We start from the raw sequence: 17,554 nt of genomic DNA, 5'->3' as shown, positions 1-17,554 counted from the left end.
ACCAGCTCTCTCACATGCATTGGCAGGCCAGGCACTGCCATCTCTATGGTACCTTTCCGAATCCAAAGAACCAATAAGTTGACCACAATAGCAGGAGAATTCTGTCTGTTCCTTCCTTCAGGATTTGAGCAGAAATTTAGATCACCAGTTCAACAGTCATAACTACAGAATTATTTTGCAATTTCAGATTAAATAGGATTTATAAACAGAGATTTTTTTAAGTTAAAAAGATCTGTAGCTTTTGTAGTTTATTTCTCACCTAGTTTTCCCAGAAGTATTTTTAACAACTTTTCGGAATGACTGATTTGCTGAGGATCTTGTAGACATAGTTCTAGGAGAAGCACGAACAAAAGTAGATGGTGGTGTCTTAGGGATCTTCTTTACTAAATGAGTCACCCACTTCTTCTGTTCATCTTGACAGGACGCCAATAACAGCATATCTCTTGCTGAAGTTACATCGTAACTCACTATAAGTAAAAGGAGGAAGATGATTCAGTGAAAACTATGACTTGTTACCAAAATAAGAATTATGACATAGCAGGTGTGCCACTGGAAAGAACAATGGCACCTATATACATACTTGTATTGTATTTGTTTATATATTTTTGGAAGACAATAAACAGCAGGGGAGATTATGATTATAGTTTCTTTCAATATTTGTCGCTCTGCATTAAGATTCTTGAATCTAACATTAATATTCAAGAAATGAGAAAACTTACACTAACTGCAGTCTTAATAAGCTGGAAAATTGTGTGGGAGCCTTATGGCTGAGTTCCAAATGCTCCACTTCACAGGAGCACAGAGAGGAAACCTTTACTCCAATCTGTGATGTGGCTGAAGAACCACTCTTCAAGGTCTTCAAACAGCTTAGTGATGTGGCCACTGCATTGTCCCTAACATGGGCCATGAGTAACAGACAGAATGGTCTGGGAACCAAGGAGCTGCCCAGTACTTGGGCACAAGCCTCCAGGGACCCTTGTGCTCTCAAGGCCTTCAGCAGAGCCACATCAGTTACACCACCTCCCTCCAGAGGCTTACCACAGCTGTCCGTTTATAAGCAGTGTTAAGAGTCTATTATTTTAATAGCACCTTTCACACTAAAATCATAAAACTAAAGAGTAGAAAACTTTTAAACTAAAGTGCTTTTATTTGCCTCTGATAGTTTAGCAGGTCTGGCTAAACCATGCAGAGAATACAGAACACAAAAAACATGAGTATACCTTTGCATGGTGCAATTAATTCCTCCTTTTTATCCAAGTGGTCTCTATGGCACTTCACATGGCATCTTCGACATTCTAGGGCAGCAGGGGGTTTAAAGACATGCCAAAGAGGTTTGGCACAGGCCTCACAGTTGGCTGGAAAGTGGTATAACGTTGGAATAAATTCATGGCCTTTGTGATTTAGAAAATTTGTCTTCTCTGCTGGCTGTACTGGTTCTACCTCCAAATCCTTCCTGCATTCCCCCTCATTAGCATAGAGAATCTGAAAAAGAATACTGCTGCGTTATTGTTGAAGCACTATGTGTTTTTATACACTTCTCAAAGAAGCCGCCAAGCTTTTTCAAGAGACTTAAATAGAAATGACAATATACTACTTTTTACCTGGAATATTTTAGGAATTTCTTCAGTTTCAGCTCTATATACATCTCCTTGAGTTACAGGCCGGACATGGAACAGCTTACTAGATTAGAAGAAACATGAATCAAAAAACGCTAAAAGGCTATGTATGTTTTTAAAACAGTTATCAAAGCACTTTGAAGTTCATATAAATCTTGTTTATGCAAGCAATATGATATACCTCAAGGCTGCAATATGATTTTAGGAATTAATTCATAAACCATATAGATCTTGTCTACCAAAGTAAGACCAAAACATTTCATAGCATTGAATGAGGGTTATCTTACAATGGCCTCAAGATCCAGCATGGCAAATTTACCTATGAAAAAGGCTTTCAAATTCTTCCTCAGAACACTGGGAAGTCTAACTGATTATTGCTAGAAAAGCTTATTGATAACCCTAGGTGGAAGTAACCATATGAAGTATAGTACTACTCACTAATTTTATTACTAAATCACGTTACCAGTTGATAAACAATCAATGCCAGAACATCACAAAAAGCAATCTGGGGCACCAGCTGTTGAAAATGCTATTAAAATTGGAACAAACATCATCTTATACTGGGTCAAGACTTTAAGTCCATCCAGCCCAACATCCTGTTTTCAACAGTTGCTGTAACAGATGTTTATGAAAAGGGAATAAGAAACAGCTCAAAGAGAAAATAACTCTTTTCCTGGTTACGAGCAATTGGCAGCTTAAGCACTTCCTGAGTTTGAGATTCCTTCCAGACCACTGTATTTGTTAGTCACTGATAGACCTATTCATGAATTTTAAAACCTTTTTTCAATTACTACTTTATAAGATCCCATAATGTCCATCAGCTGTTCAAACATCACACTCAGTCATGTATCAGCAATGGGCTTCAGTGATATTTGACACAATTTTCCTCATGTATAACCAATGTAAAGGGATCACAATTCATTTATTTTGTCACTCTAAACAGAAACCACCTTGAAAAGTTAGAAATGCTTTGGGCTTGATCAACACTGATCCTTTCTTAGACAGCAAGAAAAAGGTATGAAGCAAGAGGATGAGACCTAAAATCAGACAGCCAGTTCCCTAACTATCCCACAACTATTGTGCCCTTCTTTAGAAAGCAGCTGTTAAAGCAACTGGAAAAACCACTCATTACACTGAATCATAAAAAGAGATAGCATAATATGTAGGTTCCACTGTCTCTGACCCTTCTCTGTGAAAACAAGACAAGGCTCTTCATTTCTGTAAATTCAGACCAGTGACTACAGACAGTACCACACTACTGTGTATTTAACTTTTTCTCTTTTATCAATAGTAGGACAAAGAAAAAGTAGTATCTTTTGTTAACAGTACCCTGAAATACAGATAAACAGACATTTTCCAACTAGTATGGGAAATTAAAAATTATTTATGGAATTTTGATTCCAAGCTTCTAGATTGGTTATTAGTTATCTCACACACAATGCTCTTTTGCCAATTTGTATCCAAAACTAACAGTAACTTTACTTACTCTATATCTAGTACCATTGATGGATTAGACTGGTCCTTGTCCTTTTCATCATTGTAGAACAGTATCTTTTTACTGCTCACCACAACATACTGGGAAAGAAAGGGTAAAACCAAGTTAAAATTGCATTTTAAAAAGCAACATTTATCCTACTGTACTCCCGTATGCACATAAAAAGCCTGAGTAAATCAAGGTTTTTAAACTAATATCAGGAGATATTTAAATCATCATGCAGGCCTCTATACTATTGACAGCTGTGCAATGCTACAGCTGCAGTGACTATGTATTGTCAATGGAGCAACCTTAAATGCTTGTGATGACTCTGGAAGTCTATCTGTACACAAACTCACAAATATCAGTTGCTACTGGCATGTTGCTATGAAAATTACTGTGTCACTGAGAAACTCCTGGAGTGCAGAATCTATCACTTATTCATAAAGTTGGTAAACAACTTCCCTAGTTCTTGAGACATGCAGGACTTGCTGGTACTTGGCACCAAACTACTGGTAGGCTAAAAGAGATTCTCACAGTTCCAGCTAACTATTTCCTACACTTTCAATTTAATGGACTGGTAAAATAAAAAGCCAAAATTAATCGGCAGAAACAGAGTTCTGGTATACATTCCAAATCTAGGAATACACTGAGACAGTAAGGGAAAGGTTTGCAGAGGAGGAGAAAAGAAATGGACATTCTTTTGCTACGTGTCACTTTAAGGGTCAAACCACACAGTTTTTTCCAGAGTGGTAAAGATGTTAGGGAACAGAAACATTTGGTAATGTGTTGATTATTTTCTTCCCAAGTGTTTTAAAAATTCTTGCTCAAAATCTGCATATTAATTTATTATACTTATCTATCCCATGCCACTGAAAAAGTGGAGTACTCCAGAATGCATAGGATTCTGGGGAATAAGCAAGAGCTACTGGGAAGGCACTGTGAGTTTTAGAGCAGGAGTGGACTGCAGGCCCCATGTCCAAGAGAATTCCCAAATGCAGAGTATGCCTGCAGTGTCCACCCCCCCAAAAGCCCAAGGATGTTGTCCTCAACCTAAAGTACACAGACACCCTTCCAGTGCTGCTCACAATCACACAGAATTATAAACATTTGTTCATATGACAGGAAAAACAAAGCAAGCTGCTCAGAGAAAAATTCTGTAACCCACAGGCCAGTTAAGATCAAACAACTATAACCTAGGCACTTCACAGTGAGTTCAAGCCTGTAGAATTTGCTGCCTGTTGCTCTTCAGTGGGAGCTGCCAGTCCAACGTCTTTGCTAAAACTGTCCATAAGCTCAGTGATAGCTGTGGCAGTTCCCTCCCCTGCAGTTTCAAATGTTTTAGAAACAGCATATTAAAAGGTACGAGGTACTAAAGAGGATTAAAAAGAGGTAGACTGACTGCTCTGTCTACATTGAGCTCCAGATTGGGGTATAATACGACCCAGAAGCAGGGGAAAGGACAGAAAAGCAAGAGAGCGAATACACGAACAGTTCATCTTGAATTCCAATTACTGGTAGGTAATTGAATGGGTTTCTGCACAGTGCAGATACTGACAATTTAAGTAAATGGTGTTTACTCCTCCTACAAGAGGAGGTTGAACCTCCTAAGTCTGACCTCAAAACCTGAATATGAAAGTTACCTTAACAAGTTTATAGAACAGTGTTTTGAAAATGTGTTGCCCAAACTGCATGCTGCAGTTGTACATCTCAATTACTGAAATGCATCTAAAAAAGCCGCAAAGGGTTTTTTTCCCACTGACTAAAGGGGCTTTCAGCCCCTCAGTCAGGATTCTTTAATAGAAAGCCTGATCAACTTGAATAGGTACTAAGTTGTAATGGTGTGAGCCTCTTGCGATTTTCCCCACTGAAGAAAGAGTCTGTGCTTGAATTTCTTTGATCTGCTTCAAGAAAAAGCTAATGCCTTCTTTGTCTTTGAAGTATGCACCTTTGTCTTTCACAGACAAGAGCAAGGCCTTAGGGTGACTACCATAACAAATGCAAATTATGACTGCAATGGAATTCAGTTATCACACAAGTCTTGGTGAAAGAACAATTTAACCTCACAAAAGAAAAAAAAAACCAGCCTCAATATCCTGTTGTGAACATACAAAAAAAAAAAATCTTCTGACAGTAGTTCTACAGTGGTTTTTGAAAGGTTATCATCTCTACTTGGGATGAAATGAAGTTCCAGATAAAAATATGGCTAACCCATTTTAGTGTTAGCTTGAGGTATAACTCAAGTGTTTATTCTCAACTGAGTTTCCACATTTACCCCTTTCTAACTTAAGCTAAATGACTCGGCATGGGGCAAAAACATCAGTGCTACTGACATTTGAGTCAGAAATGCAGCAACTCAAGTTATAACAACTCAGGCACCAATCCAATTGCACTGCTAATGCAATTTTGCTTTCCCTTTAATTTAAATTAATTTGGGCATGCCTATATTTGAGGTTGCATACCTCCCATCAACCCCAAAATGGAAAGCATAGGAGAATTTCGAACAGAAGCACCTGAGGAGGCTGACTACAAGCTAGCTTGTTTCAGATGCAGTACAGTTCAACCAACAGAATACACATATAAGTCAACATGACCCCTCACTATGGTGTCTCACTGGCTTGAACCTCAGCTAGTTTAAGGAATCTTATCAGCATGACTCTTTTTGATATCTGTAGCTTAAATTCCTTCAAAGTGCAAGAACTATTATTCAAACTAGGAAGTATGAATGGAGTAACTACCTAAAATATCTTGAGGGAACTAAGTATGCGTATACTGGGCATGCCTAAAGAAGCTCAGATACAGTCTTTCACTGGAGAAGCTGCATTTATCAGAAGTTTAAAATTTTAACTATCAGAGGATGCAAGAATAATCTCCATTTCAAGAAGACAATCAGAAAAGGCTGCTGGAGGTATTCTGACAGGAAAATGATGCAGTACTTTAGATAATCTAGAGCAGAATAAAGCTACATGACTTGTGCCTAGGCACAGTCACTTCATTCATGGACACTGCCAGAAGTCTGACAGCAACCTGGAGAATCAATTCTGGAACAACAGGAATCAAGCAGCCTTAGCTATCAAACAGAACAAGCTGTGGAATTGATTTACAAATAGGCGTGCTTCGTGAGACACCTGAAGAACATTCAAACACTATCAGCATTTGACCTTATGGCACCAAGAACATTCTTGACCTTTCCCTGTAGATTTCCTGCAGTTCTGCTAATAGGGAGACAAAGTGAAACGTAAAGAGACCAGAAACCAGCTGAAAAGCTTTTGAGGTATCTGTAGCAAACCCCAGGTTCCAAACTGTGGTAAGCAAACATTTTCAAAAAGGCACATGTTCACATTGCCTCTCAACTGAGGGTCTGGGAGAATATTCTAAGAAGTCATTAGCTGAAACAGGGCAGAGCTTAACACTCGTTCTCTGCAAGATAGGATAGGTGGCAGTTTTAACTTACAGACACGGCACCAAGAAGGTCTGGTATTGATGTAAAAATAGGCAGGTCTGGAACTCAAAACACTTCAATTGTATAAAGAAGGTCACGCTAGCCAACCGAAAAACGGAGTACTTCAAAGAAGGGGTTCAGCAGCTAAAGGCCCAATACAAACACTTCACTGCTTCTTCGACAGGAATTAAATCCTTCTTCAAGTTTTGTAGGAACCACTCCTAACACTTGTAAAATGTGAATGTAAACAGGAGCAGCTGAGAAGGACCTTTCAGCAGGAATCAGTTATGTTGAAAGTATCATGAATAAACTGAGTAACTTCCAATACTGATCTTTGAATATAAGTAAGGAAGATGCAGGGAAATAAAACTGTTACACACAAATTGCTTGCAAAATTTACAAAATTCCAGTGACTATGTTCACTTTTGCAATTTGTTATACTAAAGGATGTTCAGAGAGGGGAACTGGAAAGCCAGAAAACATAATCAGAAACTGGTTCTAAGCTTCTAGGCACCTCAATTTGAACATCTGAAGTTTCAAAGAACTAAATCATAACCTCTGCAGAGGCAAAACAATACTGCTTTGTTTAGAGTGGGAATTCCAGCACAGAGGTCCAGTTTCTGAAAGTAAACCTGTTCTTTTCAAGAGAGACTGACCATTTTAAAAGTAAGGGAGATGGAGATGTCTTTGGAAATCATATGTGGCAAGTTATAGTGTGATGCACTCTTCCACGGCCTTCAGAACATTTAGGTATGGCATTCCCTACTCTCTGCTGTCAAGCTGCACAAAGAGCTTATTTTTCAGTAACAGGATTATAAAAAAGCTTACTCAAAGGAGAAATGGGATTTTTAGTGGTTCCAAGATGCCCATTGTAAAGCATTTCCTCACCCACCTCTCATAATTTGCACAATGTAATTACTACAGAATTCATACTAAATATTGAAGAAAAAAGCCCCAAGAAAATTCAAAAAGTAATGTATACACACTGAATTACTCTAATTATTTTGTTTGTTTCTTAAATATGAGCTGTAAAAGCAATTCACCGTATGCCTAAAAAACTTTCCAATGAGTTGAGGAAAAAAAAAATAAATCCATTGGTACCTGTTTCTTCCAGCCATGCCGCTTTATATTTCCTTTGTTTGGTATTGAAAGCCAACCTTCAAGTCTTGATTCTGGTTTAAAAAAAAAAAAGCATATTAAATAATTTTATGTATTTATAATAATAAAGCAGAATAGCACAAAAGCAAACTATTACTAGAAAGGAAGATGTACTACATGCAGTAACAGGGAATTACCTATTTAGCAAAGCAGAATAAAAAGCAAGCTAAGTAAAATGAAGATATAAGCATTTACTTCATGCTTCATCACAAGCTAACATTTGATTATCCAGTTACTGCAAAATAAAGTGAAGCTGTTTTCCTTAATGCCAACATCTAACACTGTATGTAAATAGTTTGCAAAGAGCCAGGCAGGAAAGACTTTGCTTTGAAAATGTGTTACAGCTTAAACAGAGCATGATTAAGAGATTTTCAATATAAACATAATTTAACATTCAGAGGGGCTATATGAAAATCCTCAGCAGGAAGATGCAGCAAGTAAAACAAACCAGGTCCATATTTTCCAAGGGAAACAAAAAAAGGAGAGCGCACAAGAGCAAGCAAAGCTACACGGGTGTCCCATTACTCACAGAAGATAAGCATAGGAGATAAATAAATAAGGAATGCAGGAAGAATCAACTAGATATAAAGAATAAGAGACAAGCGTTTTATTCAAAATTTCAGTGGACAATTTTTTAAAGAGTAATGTAATAATGTATTTTCCTACCACAAAACTACTGAAATAATTTAACAATGATACAAAGAAGTGTCACAAGAAAATTAGCATTCTGCCTAATATGAATCATAGATTTTAAAAGTGCCTCCAGCTAACTGATACTGGGTTTTGATAGATAACTTTTAAATTATGAAGGCAGGTAATAGCAGCAAGAAGCTATCATGATTCCATTAATCTGAAATGACACAGTAAAAAGTTTCACAATTTTGTAAATGTGAGAATGAAGTAATCAAAATTTCACTCCATAATTATATGTTTATTTCACAATTGAGAAAAAAATTTTTACATTTTCCTAAACGATCATAAAAATGGGATTTGTAAAAAAAGTGTCAGAGTACAGAAATATAGCTAATAGATAATGTATGCATTCTTTAGAATAAACTTAATAAACTGGCAGCACTGAAAACTTCAAAAACATTAAGTTAAAATTTGCTGAAACTTTCTCCACAAATATTTATGTAAGAAGGAGCTACTGGTCCCTTTTATCCTTCAGGGATAACTCTATGTGAGGTGTATCCCAGCAAGCTCTGAAAATACATCCAAATATATAAAAGATACTGTCCATACACTTTGTTATGTAAAATTACAATGAGACTGACAGCCTCGCCTTGTACAAGGCATTAAAATTAGGCACAAAAAACCTCTTCCCACATTAGCCTTACAGCATACAATATTTAGAAGTGGACTACACTTAAAAATACAGAATCATTTCCTAACATTTCTCCACACAGAATAACTTCAAAATACTGGGGGACCACTGAACTACTGAAATCCTAATTGGAAGAAAGACATGTTAACATAACTCACTCCAGTAAGAAACCTTCCTGGAAAAATGAAGGAAATTTGTATTTCTCTGCCTCTCATATCTGCATAAGAATTATGGAGGGTGGGGGTCCCCCCCAGACCCCTCCCCAGTTCTTGATATTCAGTAGCTTTAGAAAAGGAAACCTATTTCCTTCATGTCTGCAAGCATCACAGATAATGCTTACCCTATTTTGAATACTTTGATTCATTTTTACAACAAGAGAAGATTCTTCCATTTTTAGAAATTTTAGAAATATCCTAAAACTCAAGTCCTCCATTGCAAAATAAAGCGACTAATTGCTAATAAAGAACATAGTATGGACAACTGTGATTCAAAAGGAATAAGTACATATCTGTGGAAATTGTGGCATATGAAAATCTGGAAAGGTTCAATAATGATACATTTTAAAAGATGCAGCAGGTACTATGTTGCTTATAGGGACAATGTGAGTAGGAGTTTTTCTAAGTTCACTTCTATTTCAGCACGTTCTGAAAGACATTTCAAAGGAAGTACAAAGTGGGTGAGATATTACAAATGAATCAGTTGACATTCTTTTCTGTCTACTACAAATCTATTTTAGTGGGCAAATTCTATTTGCATGAGAGATAATTTCTGAGCTGTGAATAACGTCTTCCAGTTGAAAATAACAGTTTCTGAATGTACTCTTTTTCAACAAGGCTAACATTTGTCTGGAACCAAATGTACTCTTGAAAGGGTAGATAAGCCCCTTCATTCCAACCTTGCCACAAAGGTTTGTCTCAAGTAATATTTATAGTGCATTTTAATTTCCCTTGACAGAGTTAGCCAGCACAACTGCAAATGCTCATCTGGCCATTTCACAAATACTTGATCCATAAGAATAATATTTATGAGTATTCTGATTAACTAATTAAGAAAACATGGGCTATCTAGACTATGAGAAAGAATCTTCCATTCCTGTCTTTAAAAATAGGCTCAAAACTATTGCCTGACAACTTCCCTGTGTTTTGGAAAGAATCCCAGAATTGATACTTCATATTTCCAATGCAGAAAATCCAAGACAGGCCTCAAAAACATCTGATGGCTAGCTGGACCTGAATAGAATACAGAGAAAGAATTCCACAAAGGCTACAGATCTTATAATTATCTCTGAATTTATATTAAAACATGGATTTGCATTCTAAACACCTTCATGGTTATTATTCATATTGCCAAGATTCATTGTGATTCAGTATGATAAATGTGAGCTCTAACAGTAAGCCTTCAAAAAAATCACACAAGACAACCATGACTGTACTGATTTATGAGTCTTTATGCTGCTTTGGAGCTAAGTAATACAGGCACCCTCATGAGCAGTAGAGCATCTCTTTCCAATGTTAAAGAATTCCTACTCCTTAGACTTTTCCACAGTAACTAAAAACCTGGAGATACTACCTTGGTAATTCTTTCCAGTCCACCCTTCCCATTTGATTCTTTCCTTCCTCAGACTGTCTTACTGTAATTTCATGTGGATTTCACCAAGGATTGCTGGCTGGATCTTGCTCTGAATTCAAGTGACAGCTACTTGCAGGTATTTCAGAAAGTCGTATCTGTGTCCTGTACTCCAAAAAAACTGTTGGCTTAAATGTTCCACGTTTATTATTCCACCCTATCTTTGTGTAAAACATGACTTATAACATACACTGTAAAATATTATGTGCTGCAGTTAAACCTGTACGACAGCTCAATTGCTTAAATTATCTTGCCAATCAGATGAAAAGAATTCACAACAGGTTAAGTGCCCTATAACAATTAGGAAAAAACGCCTTAAATTCCTGATTATGTTTTGTCTTGACAAAGAAGAATTCTGTTTACAATCATGTAAGTATTAAGACTTCCTAAGTCCAGCCAGGAGGCAGAGGCATTCCAAAGGCATCATTAAAAAGCAAGTATTTCAGCTGTTTCAGCAAGGACTCTATTAACACTGGAGATATCAACTGAGACATGAGCTGCTCTCTGAATCAATAATCAGGAGTGAGAGTTACAAAAAATGTCTAGAACTGACAAAAGGAAAATCTTCCTCCACATCATGATCTTTCCCATCTGGTGAAGCCAAACCCTGAGAATAGCCTGGATTGTCTAAATGAGCCAATCCCTTCCTTGGGAGAACATAAATTGCCCTGGGAGCTACCAGAACTTGAGGGGGTATTTAGCTCAACAACAGACAGAAACTACCTCCAAGTGAGGTGCAGCTGTAAGGTGTGTTACCACGTGATTTCTCTGTATCTACCTCCAAATAGAGAAAATTTTTCCTTAAATTTTTCTGAGTATTAAGAATTCATTTTAGTATTACCTTAAGTTTATTCAAAGAGTGCAAAGCCTTCTGACCCCAAAATTTTACAAGATGCTTTTCCTGTAAATTATGAATTCTACTCTTATAGCCTGTCTGGTGGCTGGTAACCTAAGCTCCCTGATTAGACCAGACACTACCCCATAGCCTGAACCTGTCTGCCATACAGGAGGACAGCAGAAAATGCCTGAGAGCCAGGGGTCTCTCTGGAATTCCACCAACATTACTATCACACCATTTCATACCAAGTTCTTTCTCAATGAAACCAGAGACTGCCCATCATCAGAATTGAGACCATGGAATCATTCTTTTATATGTTTACATTATTTTATGTTTTCATTTTTTCTCTGGTGGTGTTTTTACTGTGACGGGAAACTGAATAAATCATACTATAATTACTTATTTAGTAATTCTACTGTTTATTTGCCTTAAATATTTTTAAGGAATGTCTTTCCCATAAGAACAGATGCATCAGCTAGAGAATCCTATTGACTACTCATCAGATCCACCTCTTAAACAAGATGTTATTCAAGGTGCTCTGAAGGAATGTCTATGTTTGGGCTATAGAAGTGACAGGAACTTAGCACACAGTTGAAGACAACTTCATACAACTAAATTGTAGCAAATGAACTGCTGTGGCATGCCACCTTCTGTTCCGAAGACTCATTACTTGGTTTGCAGAAAAATAACTACATGCTGGATAATTTCCTCTTTCTGTGGCATGGGGTATTTCTACTTTGAAGACTGGCTTTTTTTCCCTCCTTATAATGCTAGTGCACTCCTCTGCCCTCTACTTGGCTCTTTGACAATGTGTGAAATCTGACTATACTAATGTCACTTAATCTCTTTTAATTACCTAAATTGCTTCTTACTCAGATCCTGATCACCTCAGAGCCTCACTCAAAAAAAAAAAGCAGCATGTAGGGACACGATCTAAATCTAGAGAATTCCTAATAATATGTATTAGAGGTCCTACCTGTATGACACAGTAACACCAGCAGCACAACTGCAGTAAAAATCAGAGGCATATGTAGAGAAAAGGGCAAAAAAGCAGAGAAATGAAAGGCTGGTAAAAAAGAAATAGTTAGAGGGGTCATAAGTACAGAAGATGAAGACCACAAGAACTTCCAGTAATTGTGATGTTCTAATTAACAATGGAAAAGTTACAGCTGACTTGAAAAGATCTTGCACATACCAAAATTTCTGCCCCAAAAATAAAGCAGCAGGTCATATAGCCAGAAGCCTGACTACATGTGTCTCCAGAGGTAAAACTGAAAATAACGTACCTTAATGAGGCAGACAAAGAAAGAGCTTACTCCTACAGCCTTTCCAAGATCTAAGAGACAACAGGGTCACATTGACATACTATTGCCCTTAAGAAGAAAACAGGGAAGGTGCCTATGGCCGGATGAAGGCGTTGGGTGTTTTCAGTGTAATACACAACAGCCTTTATGCTGAAAATGGCTGAGAAGGGAAGTGAGGAAGTTCAAAACTACCCTTTTATGTAGAATAAATCTAGTCTGTTTTCTTGCAGAAAAATTTAAGCTCTCAATTTACAGGAGTTCAGAAATTTTCAATAAAAAATTATGTACTACAGTGTTCTTCATTTAGGAGACACTATCAAACACAAGGCTTGATTCCAAATAGTAATTTGAGGGGAGAAAAGAACACTTTAATAAGTAAAACCCCCCGATTTCTTTTTTACCCCAGTTAAATGGAATACACTGAGAATTAGTATCTAAGAGAAAAACTCCTGAGAAGTACTGACAGTTCAGAAATACCAGAGAGAGTTCCTAGCAGGTGACAGCTAAGAAAAGAAATGTTCCTTCACCAATCTAATAGCTCGAAGAATTCCCCACACTGAGTTTCGATGGAAGTCTGGCCCAGAAGATGTTTTCGAAAGAAGTAAAATAGACATTTACTTTACAAGATGGCAATTGCCTGAGGGTTTTACAGATCAAACTTCAGAGTGCAAAAGGCTTCTTGGACAGAATGGAAGTTGTAGAGAAAAGACTGTATCATTCTCTGAATGAAAATGTATTCTAGACCAGAATTCATTTAAATATTAACTAAAAATGAAAATCTAAAAATATACTAGGGGAAGACAGGACACAAAAACAGACACAGAAAGGAATAACTACATAAAAACATATACTAAGTCTCATAACCTACCTGAAATTTCAATCACTCTAAGACCCCTGGAAAAACTCTAGAATGTGGCAATCTGAGAAGCATGAAGTGCATTAACAGGAAAAGAGACACCTAAAATGATTCTACTTTCATCTGATTACTTGTCCACCGAAGTTTTAAAATACCCAAAACAGTACTCTATTTTCGTATGTTTGAATATATTTTTCTACAATAAAAATCAGGCTGTAAATCTGTAAGACAGGCATGTAAGACAAACATTTGTTAAGAATTTCGTGATAAATTATAAAAATTACTTAACTATACAAAAAAAATAAACCTAGCTCCAACATATGGAAATTGTTAAGCAGAGCTTATTACCACTAAAAGTTTTTTCCTGTATCTAGAGATATAGAAGTGGACCACGTTAAAGTACTAACTGCTTACACTTTTTCAAACATTGGGGAGGGGGAAATCACTAATCAGTGTAACAGTGGGTCTCAAAATATAGTGCCTGGAACTGACACTACATAGAAATGGCTAATGCACTGTATTATTTGTTCTTATTTTAATCTGCTAAATCAGAGTACCATATAACCATACATGCATTATGGAAATTCCTACAATTATTTTTCACATCAGCAATTATTGCCACTTGTCACAAAGGTGCTACATGACTCTGAGTAAGAACAGACAAGATCAAGGCAATTTTGCATTCAAGACATAAAATACAGTCATGATGTTGTGGAAGTGCTGGCCCTGTATTCTATTCACTGGTCACTGTACATTGTATTCACTATATTCAAACAGCAGCAGATGTAAAGATACTCTTTCCATGAAAGTGGATAAAAATTATGCTAATGCCAAGCCATACAGTGGGAGGAGTGATGTGAGAAGACACTAAGACTTAAATATAAGCAGCTAAGCTATGAAATAAAAACAACAAAAAAAGGAAGTGGAGATGTGATAGAGACAGACAGAAGATTTTTAAAAGGTATTTAAAAATTTAAAATTGTTTGAAACAATACCTTCCAAAACTATGTGTATGCACAAAATCAAGTAGTTCAAATATGCTTTCCTCTTACCTGAAAGATTTCCATCCGTTTCATCTGGCTGGAGACTAGCAACACTGGTGGAATCCATTCCTTGCTGGAGGTCCAAAATTTTCCTTCGTAGTTGTTCTATATCACTCTCTTTACTATCCAGCTGCATCTGGAGCTCATTCCTGTACGTAGATTCTTCTGCTAGTTGCTGTATTTATATACACATGCATAGTTACTGTGATATCAAAAATATGGCAGCAAAGTATTCTGAAAACAAAACTCATTACTATTTGTTTTTTAATATCTCTAGATACTTTTGATAGCATTAGCTGAAACTATTGTAGTATTATAGGCCTTGGAAAAAAGTTAAATATCAAAGATCCAGCCATGCATTCAAGTACAAAACAGTCTGATTAATCTATTAAATTAGCATTTCTTTTGAAAAGGAGACCACCTACCAGTGAAATAAACTGCATAAATAGTATGCTACACAGTATTCAGTTTTTTAGTCTTCATAATATATCAATAACTTTAACAGTTAAGAATTTAGGAAGGGGAAATGAATGGCACACTTGCCAAGTTCTCTGCCTCACTAAAATTCTGTAGCCTAAAACACCTGAAACAGAACTTGTCATTTTTTCAAGTAGGCTATACATTTTTCCTGCAGAGAGAATTCCACAATGTGACAAAAAAATTAAGATTATTTTACCGCTTGCATTTCATTGACCTCCTTTTGGTATTTCACTACCATCTGATTGAACTTCTCTTTTTCTTGATTAAGCTCTAATTGGAGCTTCCGGTTTTCCTTCTCTTTCTTCCTCAAATCTTGCATGTTAGCTTTTTTTCTGTCTATTTTAAAATCTTTCCGATTCATTATCTCAGCCAGTTTGTTGACAGCCTGTTAAGAAAAGGGAAAACCAGTAAGAAAAATTATATATGCAAGCATGTTTCATACAAAACTTATAAGTCCCTCTAGTTAGAGGATTCAATCAAAAAAAATCTTCACCAACACAAATGGCCCTTACTCACAACAGAAGTAATACTGAAAACTATACAGCATCAAAACTTACACTTTCAACTACAAATGTCACAATGCATATTATATATCATGGTTAATATAAACTTAATCTCAAAGGAACTAAGAGTTAGTTGCACAGAAAACAATAAACTGAAAATACATCTGATATGCAAAGTAATTATTGTTATTAAATTGCATAAAAAGTTATACCTGTGTCTTCAGAGTTCTTTCAGTGTTAATGCTCTTCTCATAATGCATTCTAATATTATTGATTTCCTCCTCTTTTTTGATTTTGTATTCTGTTAAAATAATATTAAACTTTGAGGTATTTTAGGACAAAGTAAATATTTCTAAGCTTAATCACTTCTACAATTACATCTTTTTTTTTTTTCTCCATTTTCCTGTTGTGTCACTTAATGTGCAAAATACAGTTTGCAATAATAAAGGCTACCTGTTTAATGCTACTATAATGATGGAAAACTACCAGAAGAATATATCAGAAAGGCACCAAGATGAAATACTAAAGCCAACATATGCATTTTTGTTTCCTGATGACTAAGCTTGTTGTCCCACTTCCTTAGTGTTTGCACTACCAAAAGTGTTTCTGCAGTACCAAAAATTAAGCCAGTATCCACACAGAATAAGACTGATATGACTGGACTCACATTCAGTACAGATTCTCAAATCAGGCATAAAGAGAACATGGGGAGAAAGGCTTGCTTTAAACAAGGAATGACTCTGTTACATTTCCCCCCACACACCTGTCTCACACACCAGTTATTTAATTCTAGCTATCTTTCTATCACATCTCCAGTCTGCTAATTTGTTCCCCAAGTTTCTAGAAGTATGCATGTCACTGACAAGGATTTCTCCTCCAACACTACACTTAAGTAACAATTTTCAGGTATTTAAAAGTAACAAACTCCATAAACGAAAAAATACTGAAAACTGCTTGCTCACCCAATCCCTGCTATTACAGAAATGCAAAAGTAAGGGAAAATATTTTAGTATGTCTTCCTGCCTACATAGTATTTGCAACAACACTGGCAACACAACCAGTAAGGCTTTTGCTTTCATAGTCAACAGATATTAAAGCATGCATTCTAATTCTATAATGCCTGCTCAAATGCAAAACCATGGGAGTAAACTGAATAATAAAGTAACTTCCCATATAGTCAGAATACATGTAAATAGAATGCCAATCCACTGATATGCATGAGATCACAACTTAGATTCTGAATCTAAGTGAGATCTTAAGGAAGTTGAAATACTGATACTGCTTTACTGTAAATACTGGAGATAGAAATAAAAACTTTAATAAATACATAGTGTGCAATATGAAATGAGTAAAATACTTTTCCTTAATAATTTCCATGCATGCAAGGGCATGGCTGGCAGAAGGGGGTTAGACACAATATATGGACGAGCTGTACTGGACAGACATTCCCAACTATGCCTGCAGGAACTTGGTGCTAACTTGTTTTAAAAAGTGAAGAGAAGTGTCAGCAGAAACTCACTTCTTCCTACCTGCTACAGCTAAGGCTGTAACCATTTTCAACAATAAAGGCAGTGCATGGAAATGGAAGCAATACAGTAGAAAGAGTGACAATTTAGAATCACAGAATACTTTGGGTCAGAAGGGACCTTTCAAAGTCATCTAGTCCAACCCCCCCTGTAATAAGCAGGGACATCTTCAACTAGATCAGGTTGCTCAGAGCCCTGTCCAACCTGGCCTTGAATGTGCCCAGGGATGGGGCATCTACCACCTCTCTGGGCAACCTGTTCCAGTGTTTCACCACCCTCATCATAGAAAATTTCTTCCTTCTATCTAGGCTAAATCTACCCTCTTTTACGTTAAAACCATTACCCCTTGTCCTATCGCAACAAG

The 17,554-nt window shown here is 36.6% G+C and overlaps 1 protein-coding gene across 2 annotated transcripts in view; it reads right to left on the bottom strand.

Moving 5' to 3' along the window:
* The window catches only part of ROCK1 (Rho associated coiled-coil containing protein kinase 1), a 95,086-nt gene that overhangs the window by 7,331 nt on the left and 70,201 nt on the right, over positions 1-17,554 (bottom strand). For both annotated transcript variants that reach the window (XM_041122835.1, XM_030011200.2), the window contains 8 exons: positions 15,877-15,965; positions 15,358-15,546; positions 14,691-14,856; positions 7,634-7,704; positions 3,103-3,191; positions 1,602-1,680; positions 1,221-1,482; positions 260-467 (listed from right to left, as the gene is read on the bottom strand). In XM_041122835.1, the coding sequence (XP_040978769.1) occupies positions 260-467; positions 1,221-1,482; positions 1,602-1,680; positions 3,103-3,191; positions 7,634-7,704; positions 14,691-14,856; positions 15,358-15,546; positions 15,877-15,965 (1,153 nt within the window). The remainder of the gene's footprint in view (positions 1-259; positions 468-1,220; positions 1,483-1,601; positions 1,681-3,102; positions 3,192-7,633; positions 7,705-14,690; positions 14,857-15,357; positions 15,547-15,876; positions 15,966-17,554) is intronic.

Source organism: Aquila chrysaetos, chromosome 4 (genome assembly GCF_900496995.4).
Source record: "Aquila chrysaetos chrysaetos chromosome 4, bAquChr1.4, whole genome shotgun sequence".
Taxonomy (NCBI): domain Eukaryota; kingdom Metazoa; phylum Chordata; class Aves; order Accipitriformes; family Accipitridae; genus Aquila; species Aquila chrysaetos.
The sequence above is the reverse complement of the archived record's forward strand: the minus strand, read 5'-3'. Positions and strand labels throughout refer to the sequence as shown.